Raw genomic sequence first — 22837 nt, 5'->3', positions numbered from 1 at the left:
TGCGTCAAGAAGCGATTCATCGTTCCAGCTGCTGTCGGCAGCTTTGGTGCGGAACTCGATGGAATATTCCGACACGGGCCTCGCCCCCTGCTTCAGCTCTAATAACCCTCGAGCGGCCTCTCTTCCCGGTGTGGCGTGATCGAAGACTTTCAGCAGTTCGTCAGAAAATAGCTGGACCGAAGAACAGCTTAACGATCCTCGTTGCCACTCAGCGGTCCCCCAGTCCCTGGCTCTGCCCGTGAGTAGAGAGACAATGTACGCCACCCGGGACCTCTCCATGTTGCGCTCGTGGCGGATGTTCATGGACTCCATAGCTTGCGTTATGTCGGCGAGCTGCTGCTCGTGTCGTTGCGTCGTGTCCGTCTGCATCATAGGTCCTGTCCCGAAAAGTGGGAAGTCGGCTGGGTTCATATCTTGGCCAGATTGTACTGTAAGGGTTGTAGGTACTGGAACCCAAAAGCACGACAAACAACGGAATGCAGGAGGAGGCAGTTTACTGTGTGTTTCAGGCAGGGTCAAAACCAGGTAGACAGTCCAACAGGGCAACGAATCCAAAAAGGGGCAGGCAAAATCTTGAGTCGGGTAAACAGGCGAACAGGGTCGTAACAGGCAGGTCAAGAAGAAACTCTAATAACGCTGGAAGGTTTGGCGGTGACACACAAGACAATCTGGCAGAGGACAAGTGGAAGTGAGGGAGCTAAATAGTGAGGGACTAATGAGGGGAGGGGCTGCAGGTGAGAAGGGCGTGAGGACCAGGTGAAGGGAATGAGGGACTAACTAGGTGACCAGAGGCAGGTGAGAAGGGCGTGAGGACCAGGTGAAGGGAATGAGGGACTAACGAGGTGATCAGAGGCAGGTGAGAAGGGCGTGAGGACCAGGTGAAGGGAATGAGGGACTAACGAGGTGATCAGAGGCAGGTGAGAAGGGCGTGAGGACCAGGTGAAGGGAACGAGGGACTAATGAGGGGAGGGGCTGCAGGTGAGAAGGGCGTGAGGACCAGGTGAAGGGAATGAGGGACAATCAGGTGAGGGTGACAGGAACTGGAATGACAGGAGAGTTAATGAAACATGTAAGCAGGATGAATTTCACTAGGAAGGTGGGGAATTCGTGACAGGAGGAGGTGAGGAGGGAGGAGGTACAGTGGGAGGAGGGAGGAGGTGAGGCGGGAGGAGGTAAGGAGGTGAGGAGGGAGGAGGTGCAGTGGGAGGAGGTGAGGAGGCAGGAGGTGAGGAGGGAGGAGTGAGGAGGGGGAGGGGGAGGGGGTGAGGAGGGAGGAGGTGAGGCGGGAGGAGGTGAGGAGGGAGGAGGTGCAGTGGGAGGAGGTGAGGAGGTGAGGAGGGAGGAGTGAGGAGGTGAGGCGGGAGGAGATGCAGTGGGAGGAGGTGAGGCGGGAGGCGAGTCACGAACCCGGAGGCTCATCGGTCTGGACCCCGCCCCCCAGACGGCTGTCCCCCCCCCCCCGACGGCTGTCCCCGCCCCCCGGACGACTGTCCCCGCCCCCCATGCGGCTGTCGCCGCCCCCCGTGCATATGCTCGGCAACAGGCAGATGGACAGATGAATGTTAGCATAGCTTAGCACAGAGACGGGCAACGGGCTAGCAGCTAGCCGGTCTCTCGTCAACACGTTTCTTGGAGCTCCAGAGAGCTTCTGATGGTGTGTTGGTGAATATTAATGAACACGTTGTGTTTCTGTCATAAACCAGGAGCTCTGCGAACCGTCAACAATAAAGAGTTTCACAACGCTCCGTCACCACGAGCACGGATGTTATCGTAAGACTGGATATTCTTTGGCGAAAAATGAATGAAATCCGTTTTTGTCACAACGTCTGTAACGTTGTGCAAGTGACTTTTTTTCGTCCCGATGTGCGCGCACACGCCGGCATCCGAGCTCTGCGGCGCGCGAGACGGAGATCGGAGTCGTGTTAACGCGACACTAGAGACAGAATGACACGCTGCTGGAGAGACGACCAACAACAGACGGATTGAAGCTCATTCTGTGCATGCGTTAAATGTGTAAAAAAAAAAAAACTAGTTAAACCTGTAATTTAATTAACTGAGTTAACGCGTTATTTTTCACAGCACTAAAAAATATACAAGTCAAGTTTTATTGTTTCCTTCCTTTACTGTTGCAAATATACTTTATTTGCTGGTTTATCACCTTTATTGATTTAATATAACAAACGTCACCGTTTCACACTTAATTCATGGCAACAACTTAAGAATTGTGACGTTTTATTCTTTCTCTTATTACCTTTGCATTGAAAATGCGGAAGGTTATGTTTTGATCGCCGTGTATTTATTTATTTATTTATATGCGTGTTATTCGCATAACAACAAAAAAATTAAACCGAATCGCATGCAATTTGGTGGGATGATTGGTTATTATCCGGGAGCCATTTGATTAGATTTTGGGATCGATTGGGTCAAAGGTCAAGGTCATGAAAAGGTAAAAATCTTCTTGAATCACATGAAATTTGGTGGGATGATTGCTTATTATCCGGGGGCCATTTGATTAGATTTTGGGATCAATCGGGCCAACGGTCAAGGTCAAGGTCATGGAAAGGTCAAAATCTTCTTTTTACCATAGCGCTGTCAATTTGTATCCAATTGGCAACTAATGCCAACATGTTCAGAATTCAATGCCCAATCTTGTGATATGCGAAGGTATGCGCTCTACCGAGTGCCCATTCTAGTTACACTGTGTTTAAGTCATTAAAATACTACAGGAGCCCAGACAGGACAAAAGAAATGGGAGGGGCCAGTCAAACCGCCTGCACTGTCCTCAAGTGGAGCTATTATGGGATGGATTCATGGAGACTTGTTGCTCACGCAGTCTGTGACAGGAGGAGTCAGAGGGAGGAGTCAGAGGGAGGAGTCAACGGTTCAATCTGCAACAACGCCGCTCAATGCCGCGCCAAGAACTACGCTACTGTCTCTTTAAATCGAGGATTGGTCTCGATCTAATTTTAGAAGTAATTTTGAGTCCCGACTAACGTGATTCATACCACTGCTGTTCAGACACACACACACACACACACACACACACACACACACACACACACACACACACACACACACACAGACATTTCAGGGACACACACACACACACACACACCCTCAGCTTGTATTTAAACATGTTGCTGTAAGTTGAACTATGAACATTTACTCATGAACTCCTCAAGGACACGTCTGAGGAACTTTACAGTCTGCACCCTCTGGCCCCTAACTACCCCTCTGGCCCCTAACTACCCCTCTGGCCCCTAACTACCCCTCTGGCCCCTAACTACCTCCTCTGGCCCCTAACTAGCCTCCTCTGGACCCTAACTACCCCTCTGGCCCCTAACTACCCCTCTGGACCCTAACTACCCCTCTGGCCCCTAACTACCCCCTCTGGCCCCTAATTACCCCTCTGGACCCTAACTACCCCATCTGGCCCCTAAATAGCCCCTCTGGACCCTAACTACCCCTCTGGACCCTAACTACCCCTCTGGCCCCTAACTACCCCTATGGCCCTTAATTACCCCTCTCGCCCCTAACTACCCCTCTGGCCCCTAACTACCCCTCTGGACCCTAATTACCCCTCTGGACCCTAACTACCCCTCTGGACCCTAACTACCCCTCTGGACCCTAACTACCCCTCTGGCCCCTAACTACCCCTCTGGACCCTAACTACCTCCTCTGGACCCTAACTACCCCTCTGGACCCGAACTACCCCTCTGGACCCTAACTACCCCTCTGGCCCCTAACTACCCCTCTGGCCCCTAACTACCCCTCTGGCCCCTAACTACCCCTCTGGACCCTAACTACCCCTCTGGCCCTAACTACCCCTCTGGCCCCTAACTACCCCTCTGGACCCTAACTACCCCTCTGGCCCCTAACTACCCCTCTGGACCCTAATTACCCCTCTGGACCCTAACTACCTCCTCTGGCCCCTAACTACCCCTCTGGACCCTAACTACCCCTCTGGACCCTAACTACCTCCTCTGGCCCCTAACTACCCCTCTGGACCCTAACTACCCCTCTGGACCCTAACTACCTCCTCTGGCCCCTAACTACCCCTCTGGCCCTAACTACCCCTCTGGACCCTAACTAGCCCCTCTGGACCCCTAACTACCTCCTCTGGCCCCTAACTACCTCCTCTGGACCCTAACTACCCCTCTGGACCCTAACTACCTCCTCTGGCCCCTAACTACCCCTCTGGACCCTAACTACCCCTATGGCCCCTAACTACCCCTCTGGCCCCTAACTACCCCTCTGGACCCTAACTAGCCCCTCTGGCCCCTAACTACCTCCTCTGGCCCCTAACTACCCCTCTGGACCCTAACTACCCCTCTGGCCCTTAACTACCCCTATGGACGCCCTACCTCTAAACCTATCAAGTACCACTTAAACTGCTGTTCTTGTTTAGTTTTCCTTCTTCTCGTTTCATATCTAAATGAAGATGTTCATATATAAATAAAGATGTTTGTGTACATTTGGCTTTCTTTTTAATCGTATGTATTGAGCGTGGTGCTCCAGCGCGGCGTCATCTAATAAAGGAGGTTTGAGTAATAATGAAACAGCTTAAAGCGAGATGAAGAGGATCTCCTCGTCTTCTGGTAGCGGTGAATCAGTCACCGGGAGATGTGACCTTGGCGCCACGTCGGGGCTTTAATATGGTTGTGCAGCAATGTTTTGGCAGATTTTCAGGTTTTTCAACACCTTTAAACCGTAATTTAAAAAAAGAAACATGATAATAAAATATATCAAACATGATAATAAAATATATCAAACATGATAATAAAATGTATCAAACATGATGATGAAAATATATCAAACATGATGATGAAAATATATCAAACATGATAATAAAATGTATCAAACATGATGATGAAAATATATCAAACATGATAATAATAAATATATCAAACATGATAATAAAATATACATGATAATAAAATGTATCAAACATGATGATGAAAATATATCAAACATGATAATAATAAATATATCAAACATGATAATAAAATATATTAAACATGATAATAAAATATAGTAAACATGATAATAAAAAATATTAATCATGACAATAAAATATATCAAACATGATAATAAATATATTAAACATTACAATAAAATATATCAAACATGATAATAAATATATATTAAACATTATAATAAAATATATCAAACATGATTAAAAAAATATATCAAACATGATAATAAAAAATATGAAAACATGATAATAAAATATATCAAACATGATAATAAAAAATATATAAAACATGATAATAAAATGTATATCAAACATGATAATATCAAACATGTGTTGGTGGTTTAGGGTTTGGGTATTTTTATATTTTTGCCCACATACGTTTCAGAGGCCATATTGCATATTTGAGCACACGAGCACACGAGCTCCGGTGGTTCCGTTTGGTGTTTTCTGAACAACGTTATTCGTCTTTAACGAAACTCGATCAACAAAACGCCTCCTTTGAACTCAGTGAGGTAACCGGCCGTTAAACCTCTGACATCGAAGCTTCCAGCCAACGAAGCGACAGCGCCGGCTTCATTAAACGCTCCTCCCTCAACCTCCTCTGACCTCACTGCTGAGGAAATATGAAATATTCAAAAAGGAATGAATAATAAACACGTACTAAAAATACTCCTTTGAGTTGAGGCCTCACCTGAGTGTCTTCGGGGTGATATCATTGAGGGAATCTCACGCTCAGGAAGGATTCGGCCTGATTCTCCGGAACGTAAACACCTTTTGGGTCCGCGGTGACCTTCGCTGCTGGGGTCAGCCGACGGGAAGTGTGTTTAAGGCTTTTGGGGTGCGGCTGAATGGAGATTATGTTAATCCTGAAGGTGAAATGAACCTTGCAGTGTCAAATTACTGGTGATCTGAATTATCCTCCCCCCTCCCCTCCCCTCGGGGTCCTGTGGGGGTTTCACGCTTTGAATGACCAACAAACACATGAGCTGTTCTTCTCCTCACAACAAATGAAAAGAGTTCACAACATCAGGACTGAGAAGGAGGGATGTATAGACACCGTATACAACTCTGGATGAGACCTGTCAATCACCCTGTAGCCCCGCCCCTAAAGCGTCCCCTGCTCTATGGTCTGAGTGACTCTAAATGACCATAAAGTACTAAATGATGACATCATACTGTATCGAAGAAGACTTGAAACTAGAGACTGAGACATAAACTCATGTTTACAATGTTTACTGAGGGAATACATCAAGAAAAGTAGAGGCATTATATAGACTTCTATACAACCAGAGGAGCCCCCTGGTGGTCAGGAGAGAGAATGCAGCTTTAACACATGAAGCATAGACTTCTATACAACCAGAGGAGTCGCCCCCTGGTGGTCAGGAGAGCGAATGCAGCTTTAACACATGAAGCATAGACTTCTATACAACCAGAGGAGTCGCGCCCTGGTGGTCAGGAGAGAGAATGCAGCTTCAACACATGAAGCATATACTTCTATACAACCAGAGGAGTCCCCTGGTGGTCAGGAGAGAGAATGCAGCTTTAACACATGAAGCATAGACTTCTCTACAACCAGAGGAGCCCCCTGGTGGTCAGGAGAGAGAATGCAGCTTTAACACATGAAACATAGACTTCTATACAACCAGAGGAGTTGCCCCCTGGTGGTCAGGAGAGAGAATGCAGCTTCAACACATGAAGCATAGACTTCTATACAACCAGATGAGTCACCCCCTGGTGGTCAGGAGAGAGAATGCAGCTTCAACACATGAAGCATAGACTTCTATACAACCAGAGGAGTCCCCTGGTGGTCAGGAGAGAGAATGCAGCTTTAACACATGAAGCATAGACTTCTCTACAACCAGAGGAGCCCCCTGGTGGTCAGGAGAGAGAATGCAGCTTTAACACATGAAACATAGACTTCTATACAACCAGAGGAGTCGCCCCCTGGTGGTCATGAGAGAGAATGCAGCTTTAACACATGAAACATAGACTTCTATACAACCAGAGGAGTCGCCCCCTGGTGGTCAGGAGAGAGAATGCAGCTTTAACACATGAAGCATAGACTTCTATACAACCAGAGGAGCCCCCTGGTGGTCAGGAGAGAGAAAGCAGCTTTAACACATGAAACATAGACTTCTATACAACCAGAGGAGTTGCCCCCTGGTGGTCAGGAGAGAGAATGCAGCTTCAACACATGAAGCATAGACTTCTATAACAGTCTGAGTGGCTCCTCCTCTGGGGACCATGACGTCTGAACCTGATGGCGGTCCGTGCTCAACCGTCTCAAGACAAACATTTGAGGCCAGACTTCTCCTCAGAACAGAAGTGCATCTGATCTGTTTGCTGCAGCAATTAATGCTCAGCTGTACTTTAAAGAGTTAAAACCTGCAGAGGGGTTCAGGGAGAGTTCGACATCAGAGCAGAAATCTGAACCACTTTAAATGTGAAACATTGACAGAACGCATCCGATCATCGAGCTCCGCGGTCGGTATGGAGTAACGGTGAAACACGGCTCACACACGCTTCCCTCGTTTCAGACGCAGCGTCTCGGACTGAAGCGTTTACGCTCATCCAGCATCTTCCCGTCTGTTGGCCTCCCAGCGGGCGCTCCGCGCGCCTCCTTTCTTCTTTGTGTACTCGGGTTGTCTTTCTACACTTTTCTCTCGCTAATTTGTATACTCATGCTAATTAATGTTTGTGTACGCAATTATGTAAACAGGATTTTTCCCAGAGGCGGGAAGCCGAGCGAGGAGGAGGAGGAGAGGGTGAAATGAAATGTGTCTTTGTGTGATGCTGTTGTGTCCGGGTCACTTACTGGTGGTGTTGTATCTGACGCCGTAGAACATCTCCGGACACGGCCGCGCCACCATCTCCCCGGCGCCGCTCCGGGGCCAGCAGGTGCCGATGCCGTCCACGGAGGCGTCGCAGGAGAGTCCCGGGCCTGCGGCGCGAAGGACAGCACAGTCAGACACGGGCATCGCCCCCGGCAACGGCGCTGGCAATAAAAGCGTGTGCGGTTTGGAACAATGTGTTTGTGTGCACACGGGAGGTAAGGATCCCGAGCGTCTCCGGATCTATTTACAGCTTCGTCTTTGAAGTTTTTGCCGTCTATATCTCGAGTTCCCGATCACAACCGGTTGTCCCTCGCGGGGTTTTCCACGAGGAGCTCGGCGCCGCCTCCAATCAGTTTCACGCATTGTGGGACTCACCGCTCCACTCGGCCGCGGCGCCGCTCAGGGTTCGGTTCCAGGAGGCCAGCGACTGCACTGCGGAGGGAACGACAACGATCAATACCCTCGGTCTGTGTTGCACCTCCCAGAGACGAGCGAGGAAACCTCGTCACAGCTTAGCGGCTACTACGGCTAACGGTAAACACCGGGGACGGAGCTCCTCCAGCAGCCACGGGGCCGCCGGGACCGAGGGGACCGGGCCACTGGTGTTACTGCAATAAGTGACGAATATTGAGATGTTCTTTTCTCTTTAAAGATCCAGGAATAACGATGTTGTGCGAGGGCAAAGCCGACGCTTCAGTCAGATGGATTTTTTAAATCGAGTTTTCTTTTTGTAGTGAGAACAAATGAATGAAAGGAAAATAATAAAAAATGAAAACAGATGGAAAATGCAGATGATTCCGTTTTATTGGAACTAACTTCAACAACTAAAAACAATTAAAAACATGTATATTCCTTCTAAAATTGATTTTTCGATCAACATTGGCAGGGAAGTGGAGACGGATTCATAAAGTTACACCAGAGCATCTGTTACTGTGGTTACAGTGTAGGTGTTACGTTGTGTTGTTACATTGTGTTGTTACGTTGTGTTGTTACGTTGTGTTTTTACGTTGTATTGTTACATTGTATTGTTACGCTGTGTTGTTACGTTGTGTTGTTACGTTGTGTTGTTAAATTGTATTGTTACATTGTGTTGTTACATTGTATTGTTACGTTGTATTGTTACGTTGTGTTGTTACATTGTGTTGTTACGTTGTGTTGTAATGTTGTATTGTTACGTTGTATTGTTACGTTGTGTTGTTACGTTGTGTTGTTACATTGTGTTGTTACGTTGTGTTGTTACGTTGTATTGTTACATTGTGTTGTTACGTTGTGTTGTGTTGTTACGTTGTGTTGTTACGTTGTATTGTTACATTGTATTGTTACGTTATGTTTTTACGTTGTATTGTTACGTTGTGTTGTGTTGTTACATTGTATTTGTACGTTGTATTGTTACGTTATGTTTTTACGTTGTATTGTTACGCTGTGTTGTGTTGTTATGTTGTGTTGTTACGTTGTATTGTTACGTTGTATTGTTACGTTATGTTTTTATGTTGTATTGTTACGTTGTGTTGTTATGTTGTGTTTTTATGTTGTGTTGTTACGTTGTGTTGTTACGTTGTATTGTTACATTATGTTTTACGTTGTGTTGTTACATTGTGTTTTTATGTTGTGTTGATACGTTGTGTTGTTACGTTGTGTTGTTACGTTGTATTGTTAGATTGTGTTGTTAGGTTGTGTTGTTACATTGTGTTGTTACGTTGTATTTTTACGTTGTGTTGTTACGTTGTGTTGATACGTTGTGTTATGTTGTGTGGTTGTATGTTTGTGTTGATGTGGTTACTCTATAATTGTAACATTAACCATGTTTTGTCAGATCTTTAGTAGTTTTGGTCCACAACGTTCACCATGTGTTGTTGTGCGTTGCCGTGAGATACGAGGCCGATTCACAACGTACTCGTGAATAATAATAAAAAATCTTCAACGTTTTCTGTTGACTGGGTTCAGTTATCAGCTTCTTAACGGACCAACAGCTCTCCAATGTTCTGCTTCTCTCGGTTAGATTATTGCAAACACAATATTTTGGGTGGTTCTGGACTTTTTGTCTTTACTTCCTCTTTGATATTTCTCCTTCTTTGAGTCGCAGCCGTGCGAGATATTAAATATTGTGCCGAGTCTTCAGAGACTGTAGTTGAATAACTCAGCACATTGTTCCTCCTCATTGTTATGAGACCTGGACCTGGAAGCACATAACACGCTCATTCCTGTTCGTGTGTGCGTGTTAGCGTGTGTGTGCATGTGTGTGTTTGTGTGTGTGTGCTCTCTGGGTATGTGCTGTGTACTTGTGTACATGGAGACGCACTAATCACAAAAGACACAAGTGTTTAACATTTAGAGTTCGTTAAACGTGGAGATGAATTCAATCTACAGGGTTGATCACACACAACGAGACTCAAATACGAGACTCAAATACAACGAGACTCACACACAACGAGACTCAAATACAACGAGACTCACACACGAGACTCAAATACAACCAGATTCAAACACAACCAGACTCAAATACAATCAGACTCAAACACAACCACTCAAATGCAACCAGACTCAAATACAACCAGACTCAAATACAACCAGACTCAAATGCAACCAGACTCAAATACAACAAGACTCAAATACAACAAGACTCAAACACAACAAGACTCAAATACAACCAGATTCAAACACAAGACTCAAACACAACCAGATTCAAACACAACCGGACCCACACACAACGAGATTCAAACACAACCAGACTCAAACACAATGAGTCTCAAACACAACCGGACTCAAACACAATGAGACTCAAACACAACGAGATTCAAACACAACCAGACTCAAACACAACCAGACTCAAACACAATGAGACTCAAACACAACGAGATTCAAACACAACCTGACTCAAACACAATGAGACTCAAACACAACGAGACTCAAACACAAGACTCAAACACAACCAGACTCAAACACGAGACTCAAAAACAAGAATCAAACACGAGACTCACGCGACACGTTTCCCGACAGCATGAGCAGAGCGTCACACGTCAGGTCTGCCAGAGCCCCGGAGGGTAGCAGGAGGCTCACGATGGCGAACACCTGGAACCAGAGAAGAAGAACCACCGGTCAGCGGGTCAAGCATCGGCACGAATCCAGCTGAACGACTCCGCTGCCCTTGAGCCCTTGAGCAAACGATGAAGCGTTAACAACTTCTCCGGGCCTGAGAATCGCTCGTGACAAGGATGCAATGCAACTTTGTTATTTACCTTCTTAGGGGGCTCAGTGCTGCATTCATACATTCATTCATACATTCATTCATTCATACATACATTCATTCATACATTCATACAATCATTCATACATTCATTCATACATTCATTCATTCATTCATACATTCATTCATTCATACATTCATTCATACATTCATACAATCATTCATACATTCATTCATACATTCATTCATTCATTCATACATTCATACATTCATTCATACATTCATACATACATTGATTCATTCATACATTAATTCATACATTCATTCATTCATTCATTCATACATTCATTCATACATTCATGCATTCATACATACATTGATTCATTCATACATTCATTCATACATTCATGCATTCATACATACATTGATTCATTCATACATTAATTCATACATTCATACATTCATGCATACATTCATTCATACATTCATTCATACATTCATTCATACATTCATTCATACATACATTCACACATGAATGCATTCATACATTCAAACATACATTCATTCGTTAATTAATTAGTGTGACAGGTTTCCCCCCCTAAGCACCAAGGAATGCGCAACCAGAGGGAGCTTTGGCAAGAAACTTTATTTCACCGCTCTGACCACCGACTGTGTCTCTGCTCATCGCTCCCGTCTTCAGTCCATCCAGCTCCTTTAAAGAGAACAAGCCTCCCAGATACACAACCACAGATTGTCATCAGCTGGACCGACTTACCAATCAGTCCAGCTGATGACAATCAGACACCGTTCCCTGAACCACACCCCCGCTCCACCCACTCTGCAGCCGAGCCTACACCCCCCACCCCCCCGCTGCCACAATTAGTTCATATGTTCATTTATATATATGTATTCGTTCATTCAAATCTTCGTTCATTAATTAATTAATTATCTCTGTGTCTCTCTATATCTTTATATCTCTCTGTATCTCTATGTCTCCATGTCTCTCTCTCTCTCCATGTCTCTCCATGTCTCTCTCTCTCTCTCTCTCCGTCTCTCTCTCTCTCCGTGTCCCTCCATGTCTCTCTCTCTCTCCATGTCTCTCTCTCTCTCCATGTCTCTCCGTCGCTCTCTCTCTGTCCCTCCATGTCTCTCTCTCTCTCCATCTCTATCTCTCTCTCCGTGTCTCTCTCTCCGTCTCTCTCTCTCTGTCCCTCCATGTCTCTCTCCATGTCTCTCCATGTCTCTCTCTCCGTCTCTCTCTCTCTGTCCCTCCATGTCTCTCTCTCCATCTCTATCTCTCTCTCCATGTCTCTCTCCATGTCTCTCTCTCCGTGTCTCTCTCTCTCTGTCCCTCCATGTGTCTCTCTCTCTCCATGTCTCTCTCCATCTCTCTCCATGTCTCTCTCTCTGTCCCTCCATGTATCTCTCTCTCCGTCTCTCTCTCTCCGTGTCCCTCCATGTCTCTCTCTCTCTCCATGTCTCTCTCTCTCTCCATCTCTATATCTCTCTCTCTCCGTGTCCCTCCATGTCTCTCTCTCTCTCCGTCTCTCTCTCTCTCCATGTCTCTCTCTCTCTCCATCTCTCTCTCTCTCCATGTCTCTCTCTCTCTCCATGTCTCTCTCTCCATCTCTCTCTCCATGTCTCTCTCTCTCTCCATCTCTATCTCTCTCTCCGTCTCTCTCTCTCCGTGTCCCTCCATGTCTCTCTCTCCGTCTCTCTCTCTCCGTGTCCCTCCATGTCTCTCTCTCTCCATGTCTCTCTCTCTCCATCTCTATCTCTCTCTCCATGTCTCTCTCTCCGTCTCTCTCTCTCTGTCCCTCCATGTCTCTCTCTCTCCATGTCTCTCTCTCTCTCCATCTCTATCTCTCTCTCCATGTCTCTCTCTCCGTCTCTCTCTCTCCGTGTCCCTCCATGTCTCTCTCTCTCCATGTCTCTCTCTCTCTCCATCTCTATCTCTCTCTCCATGTCTCTCTCTCCGTCTCTCTCTCTCCGTGTCCCTCCATGTCTCTCTCTCTCTCCGTGTCTCTCTCTCCGTCTCTCTCTCTCTGTCCCTCCATGTCTCTCCGTGTCTCATCGAGGGAAGAGAAGGCGGTAGAACGTCGTCTCTTTTTACTTTGGCCTTTCGGTCCCGTTGACCCGGCACGTCGCTGCCGATGTCCTCGAGAGGAACGGACCCGCGGGCGCCGGAGGGCGGCCGCCGTTACCCGTAGCAACCAGCTGACTCCTCCCCCTTTTCCAACACGTTTGACGAGCGGGTCAGAGAACTACGGTGGCCCACCATCGGGGCTCCTGTAGGAACACGAGGTTTCCTCACCGACATGAACTTTGAGAAAGAAGCTCGTGTTCTGGTGTCAGACACGAGGCCGAGGTCGCCAACGACGGGTTGTTACACAACAAGGGAGAGGATGAATATTATGTCAACAGATGCCCGACATGCTGCACACCGGCCCTTTAATTACAACATCCCGATGATGATCGGAAACACGTAGGAGCGCGGGAATGAATGATATGGACAAAGTCACTTTCTTTGGCTGCACACCTCTGTGGCCGTTTAATTCCTCACACAAAACATTTCCCCCGTGATACTGACACCTCGTGACCTTTAAACCCCTCGACGCCGCCCCGTTGCCCTGGTTACGCTCCCAGCTCTTAAAGGGACCCGGTCACATATCCTGCACACCAACCTACTAGTCTTGTGAATTATGTGCTCCCAACAGAGTCCCCTACATACGCCCCCCCAGAATTCACCAAGACTAAAGAAAACAAAAAAACCACACTCATAGTCTCGGGGCCCGAATCAACCGTCCTGCCGACTCCTTGTTACTGGAGCCGAATTGAGGCAGCGAGGCTGTTGCCGGCAGCTTCTGGGCCTTGCAGCGGCGTGGTGGAAATATAGGAGGGCGCCCGCGCCACGGGGGTTCGGCAAACCTTACCGGCTGGTCTAGGTCGAGCTGTGCTGGTTTAAGGTGATCAACCGACAATTGCTCCACCTTACCGCCAACGTCGACTTTGAAGGTTTTGTCCCCGGCCTCTAGAACGCGAAACGGTCCTTCGTAGGGCGGTTTAAAGGGCCCATGGCGGACGTACTCTGCTGTCTTTAGGCTGGACGGGACGTGTGACTGCGGGAGGCCGTGCTGCGACGTGGGCACCGGGGTGAACACGCCAGCCTTTTCCAGGAGAGCGGCCCGCTGTTGTGTCGCAGACCACGGGTCTGTGACCTTGGGGATGAACTCCCAGAACCACGCGGCTGGCCGTACACCAAGCTTGAAGGTCCTCCTTGGGGGCTGTTCTGAGCCCCAACATGACCCATGGGAGCCTGTCCACCCAGCCCCCGTCCTTGAGGCTGGCCCGGAGAGCACAACCCATTAGCCTGTGGGTGATGAGCAGCAGTACGGTGGAGCTTCACCCGCAGGCTTTCTGCTACTGCGTTCCAGAGCTCCGACGTGAACTGTGGGCCTCTGTCCGAGGAAACGTCAGCTGGGGCCCCAAACCTGGCGACCCAAGTCCCAATGAACGCTCAAGCCGCCTCATCCGATGTCGTCGATGACAGCGGGACGGCCTCTGGCCAACGTGTGGTTCAGTCCACCATGGTGAGGAGGCGTGTGAAACCCTGGTACGGAGGAAGGGGTCCCACCAGATCCACATTCACACGATCAAATCTCCTTTCTGGAACTGAGAACTGTGACAATGGGGCTTTTATGTGGCGGTGCACCTTGGCGCGTTGGCACACCACACAAGTCCCTGCCCATTTTCGCACATCTTTCTTCAAGTGCCAGACAAACTTCGTCAACCAACCTCGATGCCTGCCTTCTTGCCGAGTGCGAAAGACCATGAATAGTGTCAAACACTTGCTGTCTCCATCCGGTGGGAATAACCGGTCGTGTCTGACCTGTGGAGACGTCGCAGAGGAGCGTGGTCCCTTTTTCGCCAAATGGAACCTCCTCCAATTGCAGTCCCGTTGTTGCCGCCCTCAATTCCTGCACGCCTGGGTCTGAAACTTGATCCTCCGCCATCTTAGCATAATCCAGTCCCAAATGAACCGGCCCCACGATAGCTCTTGATAAACAATCTGCGACCAGGTTATGTTTGCCTGCCACATGTTGAACATCCGTGGTGAATTCGGAGATGAAGGAGAGCTGGCGCTGCTGGCGGCCTGACCGTGGTTCAGCCGTCTTACGCAGAGCGAATGTCAATGGCTTGTGATCCACAAAAGCTGTGAACTGTCGAGCCTCTAGCAGGAACCGGAAATGTCGAATGGCAAGAAACAGGCCAGGATGTCGTCCAGGTAAACAAACAAAAAAGGCAGGTCCCTAAGCACAGTGTCCATGAGGCGCTGGAAAGTCTGTGCTGCATTTTTTAGGCCAAACGGCATCCTCGAAAATTCAAAGAGGCCGAAAGGTGTGATCAGTGCCGTCTTGGGAATATCCAGAGGTTGAACGGGCACTTGATGATAACCCCGAACCAGGTCGACCTTAGAAAACATCACGTCAGGGTCACCAATGTAGGAGCGCGGGAATGAACGATATGGACAAAGTCACTTTCTTTGGCTGCACACCTCTGTGGTCGTTTATTTCCTCACACAAAACATTTCCCCCGTGACACTGACACCTCGTGACCTTTAAACCCCTCCACCCCGTTGCCCTGGTTACGCTCCCAGCTCTTAAAGGGACCCGGTCACGTATCCTGCACACCACCCTACTCGTCTTGTGAATTATGTGCTCCCAACAGAGTCCCCTACAAAGTGTTGATATCGTCATGGTGATACAAGGTCATGTTGTGACCCTATAATACAATAACTCCTCCATTCAGAGACTCAGTTATACACATTTATTAATAAAAACTATATATTATGAAGCTGTATGCAGAGGCGTTACTTCACACAGCATTCAGAGACTCATTTATACACATTTATTAATACAAACATGGAGAAAATAGATCTGTTGAGAGTATTTTATGGTTTATAAAGTGTGTAAATATCCAACATTCTGCCTGTAAAAGACTTTGACTGATGCGTCAACAAAATGAAACAATCACTTAAATTTGAACGTATCTTCACATATGAGTAAAGATAATGACTCGTTAGCCAGTTACTGGGGAAGTGTGTTACTCTGTGAACCCTACATCCGGACTCTGGAGGTTTTCTCTGAACCGGGTCCAGAGGAGTCCGGACTACATTCTCAGAGCCGCAGCACTCCCAAGTGATTCACCGGAAGCCTCCGCAGCGCCACCGAGCGCGACCGAAGCGACGCGTCACCTCGGGGAAGCTCTCCGGAGTGGACATGTTAATTGGACTTTTTTTTTTTGGTGGGCTTTCTGGGATTCCGAACACTGAGAACCGGAAGTGATCGGAAGCATTAACACTTTTAATCTCCAGTGTCCCAAATCCGGCTTTTTTTTCTCTCTTTTTTCCACAGCATCATTCTGAGCCCGAGTCCCACAGTAAAACCAGCAGAGGAGGACCCTGTCACCGCGGATCCGGTTCTCATGCCATGAACCCAAAACGGGCTCGAGCTCCAGCTGCGCTGAGGTCACCATCAGATGCACATTGTTGTTAAACTAACATATGGACCACAGCCAGAGCTCCATCACGAGGAAGGGTCCATTTCATGGAGCAGCTTAGCTTTCTTTCTTTTAAATATCTGTGAGGTACCATCCAGCCCGACCGGACCGGGCCGAACCCTCCACAAGAGTTTCTGAGATGTGTTGAAGTGAAGGAGCAGAACTTACCTCCAGCAGACAGGAGCCTCTGCGACGCATTGCACTCCGTGTGTGTTTCACATCATGGTCACAAAGCTCTTCTCGTGAGTCCGTCGTATCCACAGAGACCCCCCAGACCCCACAAGACCCCCCAGACCCCCTGCTGCAGCGCGACCACAAAGTCCAAAATAAACGCGCAGGAGGAGGAGATGCTGCTTCAATGTCAACAGAGCGAGAGGCACCGAGAGATCTCTCCGCGCACGAGCTGCACGCGCGTGGGTCCAGATCCCGTCCGGTGAGGAGGAGGGGGAGGAGGAGGAAGAGGAGGAGGAGGAGGAGGATCCCTTCAGGTGTCCTCTCCGGTCCTGTCCGGTCGGGTTCGGGCTGACTCGTGAAATGAACTCGCTGCGTCAGCTCGCAACACGCGGACTGGAAACCAGAATCCACCTTGGAGAGGCGCGCGCACCATCACCAGCGCACCCGCTTCCCGACACACACGCGCACACACACGCGCACACACACTGCTGACACGCTTTTTCTCCGCAGGTTACACCATCGGGTTCCTCCTCCTCCTCCTCCTCCTCCTCCCCCCCCTTCGGCTCCGCATCCAGCTGGTGAGTCCCGCGCGGACGGAGACGCCGCGGTGCGTTCACGTGCATCGCCCACGTTGTGCCACTTAACACCGGAGGAATAACTCCATTCTTCGGGCTCTCCGTTGCCCCGGATCCTGATCTGTAATCGAGACCAGGACGCGTTGAGGGAAGCCAACCCGGCAGGGGGTCCTGGTCCAGGAGGACCCTGCTGACACGGTCCCGGTTCTCGGTGCCAGACTCCGAGGTAACAGATGTGAGCTCGGTGGACAGATGGTCCCACTGTGACGGGAGAGCTCAGCAGCTCCACGGGGGGCTGGAATAAAACAAACAAATGCAAATGAGTTTCCAAGAAACGTGCTCTTTAAAAGATATGACTTGTTCAAATCAATCATTCATTCAATCAATCAATCAATCAATGGACTGCCAGGATCCTCAGTGGGCCCGTAATGAAATATAATGTGTCATAAAGTGATTGAACTAAAAGAAAGAACAAGACATTGAATCGTGTTTTATTGTTGACTCTTCTCTATTTATGGGCTATTAAATGAGCCGTAACTGCTTCGTGTGGCCACTAGGGGGCAGCAGAAACGAGCTCAAGCGCACGTAGAGTCTTCAGGTCGGTTTAGAGAAGTTGAGCAAAAAGTCACTTAGCACCTCCAGCTCAGGTGAGCTTATGCTCTGTTTTTGGTCTCCACCGCCTCCTGGTGGTCTATAGGAAAAGATCGTGAAATACTTAGTTAGGTTTAGGAAAATATCGAAAAATAAAAGATTGTGAAAATAATTAAATAGATTTAGGAAAAGATTGTAAAATAATTAGTTAAGAAAAAATCGGAACAAAAATTGTTTAGTTTCAGAAAATATCATGAAATACTTAATTAGATTCAAGAAAAGATAATGAAACAATTAGTTAGGTTAAGGAAAAGTTCGTAAAAATAATAAGTTAGGTAAAGCAAAATGTTTTGAAATAATTACTTAAAAAAAGATCGGAAAAAACTTAGTTCGGATTCAGAAAAGATCGTGAAATAACTAGTTAGGTTTAGGAAAAGATTGTAAAATACTTAGGTCATCGTGAAAAACATAGTTAAATAATTAGTTACAAAAAGATTGTAAAAAACAGTCAGGTTTCTAGAGATTCAAGATTCTAAAAGAATTAGTTAAGTTTCAGAAAAGATTGTGAAATACTTAGGTTCAGCAAAAGATCGTGATTTGGGTTAAAATAACCACGAAGTGCAGCGACTACATCACGCAAGTAACGTAACAAATAAACAAACATACTCGTTTCACTCGGAGAACAAACTGCTGGTGGAAGATTGTTGGTTCTTAAACACATCGGACTTTTACGATCTTTACATTTCTTCCTTCATCATAACATGAACAATTATTTCATGGCATATTTACGAATTACAGCGCATAGTTTTTTACTGTAGGTATCGACTAAGAACGAGCACAGCCTGCATATCGTCACCTATTTACTAGTGTTGTTACGAGATGTGCCGACGCTTCGAAGCGTGTGTCGAGTAATGGAGGGGGCGTTTCCTCGAAGCGCATATCGAGGCTTGCTTCATTTAGGGGAGGAGCCAAAATGATGACGTCGAAGCCTCGCTGCCCGGCTGTACCACGTGACTGCTTCGGGAAGTGGTTCAGATATTTCCGGGAGGTTTGACAGCAATATAAACCCCTCAGGCTCCATTCAAAATGTGGGTTGTTGGTTGAGAGTTTGGAGAGTTTAGAGAGAGATAGTTAGGAGAGTGAGGAGAGAAAGAGGTGATAAGATGGAACTGTTGAGAAACTGTTATTTCTGAATAAAAATGAATAAAATGTCCCTTGTCCTGTACATCACTGTCCAAGTTACACAAGCATATTCAGTTCCCTCTTCCTAGTTACACACACACACGTTCACTGTCCTCTGCCTGCTTAAGCCCATGCCATTTTCCTAAAGTGACATAACATTATTACACAACCTGCCGTATCATATGATACTACCATTTTGGGAACATTTACACACACAGAATACATTCAAAAAATATTTTATTATGCACATGTGATCATTTATGTACAGAAATGATTTGGTCATACATTTTTGTAATTCATAGTCATTCCCAACAGCCATAACAGACAACAATTCATTGCATCATATTATGTGGTTCAGATACAGCTGCCTGTGATTATACACTTGGCCAGTAGGTGGTTTCGTGAGCACATGAAGCTTCGAGAAATGAACCCTTTCTCAAACCAATTGGCTGAAGTGGTTCGATGCCTCATGAGGCTTCATCTCACCATCACTACTATTTACACAACAAGTATACAAAACAACACCAGGTCGAGCACGCTCTGAAAACAGCTAAAAACGACCCCATGATGTCATGAGGTGTCACGGATGTCGCAGCAAAAGAGGACCCAAATGCCGACATAACTTCAGCAAAAAACAATATTTATTCCAACAAACTAGACAGGATGACAAAAACACAGACCAAACAGTACAAAGCCACACTGGGCATGAGACAAACAGGCTTTACATACACAGGCAGGAGGCGGTGATTGGACAACGGGGAACGAGACACAGGTGGACACAATGAGGGCGGGGCTAGCAATCACACAGAAGGAAACAATCAGGACCAGGGCAGCCAATCACAGGAAGACAGATGACACAAGCAGCGTTTCTCAATTCAAAGTACACAAGTCCAGACTCCGGAGGACGGGAGAACGGGAGGACGGGAGGACGGTCTTTCTGCATTGGAACAGCAGCTGACTTGATGACGTCACCACATCAGCTGTTCTTGCTCCTGGGTTTACTCTAATTATTCACTGTAAATTATTTTTTACAGTCAAATAAACAAAACATCCTAAAATGACATTCCGTGACTCAACAACAGTAGTATTTATAAAAAGTCAACTGCCAGTAGTTTATTTTCTCCTCCGCTACTGTTTCCGGTTGCTGGTGAAATGCATTCTGGGATATATGCTGGCCAGAGTACGCACAAGTCTCCTCTGATGCATCCTCCGGAAAGTGGGAGGATCAAGTCACATCCGGGTATTTTGACCGAGCTTTGCGAGAAGCGAACTTTGAATGTGAACATGTACTCGGGCTGAGACTGATGACGAGACACGAGTCACAAGGACACAAGTAGAGGAAAGTACGCACAAGTACACATATTGAGAAACGCCGAAGGACTTCAAAATAAGACACAAAACGAGACAAACTCCAGATCATGATACATGAGAGCCGAAGGAGACAACCAAAACCCAAACAACGAGCTGGAAGACGATAAAAAGTTATGTAGAACTTTAAACTAGCAACAGACATGAATACACTTTGATCTATTGACGGGTTGATTGTGGCCTGCTCACTCACCTGCTTCATAAAATAAAAATATATATAAAAATTATATATATATATATGTGTGTATCTATGTATGACTATAAATGAGGTTTAACTCATTTACTAGGGAACAATACTAAATGTCCTCCCTTGGAATATCTTTACATTTTGACTTGAGTTCTTCACCTTTCACATTATTACCAAACACTTCACACGTTTAGTTGTGGTTGTTGCATCACCCCCCCCCTCTGCTCTCCCCCTCTCCCCCCCCTCCCCTCCCCAACCCCTCCGGTACTCTACTTTCTGTCCGTTTTAATCCAAATTAATATAATTCACACGACGCATCATCGGACGTGATGCATGCGAGGGGGGGGGAGCTTTCTTTAGACTTGGTGACGTGCAAACGGCCATTACTCAGGAGAGGCTTTCATCCAAGGTGACAGACCCCCCCCCCCTCCTCCCCTCCCCGAAGTGGGGCATCTTGTGAAGTGCCACTAGTGGCTAAAAGGAGCAGGCCGTGGTGTACCTGAGCCTCACCTGTCCAGCCTCCAGCTGCCAGCGTCCTGTAATCAAGCCTCCGTGTCACGCTCACTTTCCTGGGATCGGTTGGGCCTCATGAGGCCGGTTCTAATCCCTGTTTGTCCTGCAGCTGGCGGAGTTCACCGTGAAGCAGACTGCCGATGACCCCCCCCCCCCACACACACACACACACCTCCCCCCCCACACACACACTCCCGACACACAAAATGTCCCTAAAAAGCATTTAAAAATAATGGTTCTGCAGCTGCTTAAATATTTATATATTATATATATATTATATATTATATATATATAACATATTATATATATTATATATATTTAGACACAATAAATATATTTAGATATATTATATATATTTTAATGACAGCAGAAGACACTTTAATGCTATCGTAGAACTGAAAATATCCCATTTGACCTCTGTGACCTCTGTGACCTCAAAACATACAAAAGACTTCATGAAATCTGTGAAGGAACTCAGTAGAACCAGATCAGATCTGAGTAGAATAGGAGCAACAAATAAGACTAGCTCCAGATGACTGATGAAGACCTGATGAAGACCTGATGAAGACCTGATGAAGACCTGATGAAGACCTGATGAAGACCCGATGAAGACCCGATGAAGACCTGATGAAGACCTGATAAAGACCCGATGAAGACCTGATGAAGACCTGATGAAGACCTGATAAAGACCCGATGAAGACCTGATGAAGACTTGATAAAGACCGGATGAAGACCTGATGAAGACCTGATGATGAAGACCTGATAAAGACCCGATGAAGACCTGATAAAGACTCGATGAAAACGCGATGAAGACCTGATGATGAAGACCTGATGAAGACCTGATAAAGACCCGATGAAGACCTGATAAAGACTCGATGAAAACGCGATGAAGACCTGATGATGAAGACCTGATGAAGACCTGATAAAGACCCGATGAAGACCTGATGAAGACCTGATAAAGACCTGATAAAGACCCGATGAAGACTCGATGAAGACCCGATGAAGACCTGATGAAGACCTGATAAAGACCCGATGAAGACCTGATGAAGACCTGATGATGAAGACCTGATGAAGACCTTGGTAGAAAGCTCCAGAAGTTGCGTAATCATAAAATAATTCATCCAACTTTCAAACATCTTTTTTTCTGAGATCGAAAAAACTTGTAAAGTCGTTTAGACGTTGACCTAGAAACCGTCTTCATCCCGTAGTGTGTGTGTGTGTGTGAGAGTGTGTGTCTGTGTGTGTATGTGTGTGTGAGAGTGTGTGTCTGTGTGTGTGTGTGTGTGTGTGTGTGTGTGTCTGTGTGTGTGTGTGTGTGTGTGTGTGTGTGTGTGTGTGTGTGTGTGTGTGCGCTCATGCTGATACTTGTTTTGATTTTCTGCTACATCTGTGCACCAAGAACAGCAAACACAGAGTCCTAAAACACACACACACACACACACACACAAACACAAATACACACACACACACACATATACAAACAATGCAGGGATACAAACACACACATCTTCCTCATACATCTTCCTCTTCCTCAAACGTCCTCCTCCTATATCTTCCTCCTTCTCGGACATCTTCCTCTTCCTCACACTGCTTTCCCATCGGGTTGAACCATTTCAAGATTCTCGTGGGGGGTCTTTGAACTGGGTTTGCTACGAAGGCCCAAATGAGTTATTGCTGGAGTATTGATTTAATGTG

General features: G+C 46.9%; 1 protein-coding gene across 3 annotated transcripts in view; it reads right to left on the bottom strand.

Annotated features, from left to right (window-relative positions):
• LOC130203758 (corticotropin-releasing factor receptor 1) overlaps positions 1–17770 on the bottom strand; it is a 54002-nt gene extending 36232 nt beyond the window's left edge. The window contains exons 1-4 of one of the 3 annotated variants that reach the window (XM_056430155.1): positions 16721–17770; positions 10788–10878; positions 8185–8241; positions 7791–7916 (exon numbers count right to left, since the gene is read on the bottom strand). In XM_056430155.1, the coding sequence (XP_056286130.1) occupies positions 7791–7916; positions 8185–8241; positions 10788–10878; positions 16721–16750 (304 nt within the window). In that variant the 5' untranslated portion in view covers positions 16751–17770. The remainder of the gene's footprint in view (positions 1–7790; positions 7917–8184; positions 8242–10787; positions 10879–16720) is intronic. The other 2 variants (XM_056430156.1, XM_056430157.1) reach the window with 2 other exon arrangements.
• Positions 17771–22837: the final 5067 nt, after the last annotated feature.

This window comes from Pseudoliparis swirei, chromosome 13 (assembly GCF_029220125.1).
Source record: "Pseudoliparis swirei isolate HS2019 ecotype Mariana Trench chromosome 13, NWPU_hadal_v1, whole genome shotgun sequence".
NCBI lineage: Eukaryota > Metazoa > Chordata > Actinopteri > Perciformes > Liparidae > Pseudoliparis > Pseudoliparis swirei.
This window is presented reverse-complemented; position numbering and strand designations above follow the sequence as displayed.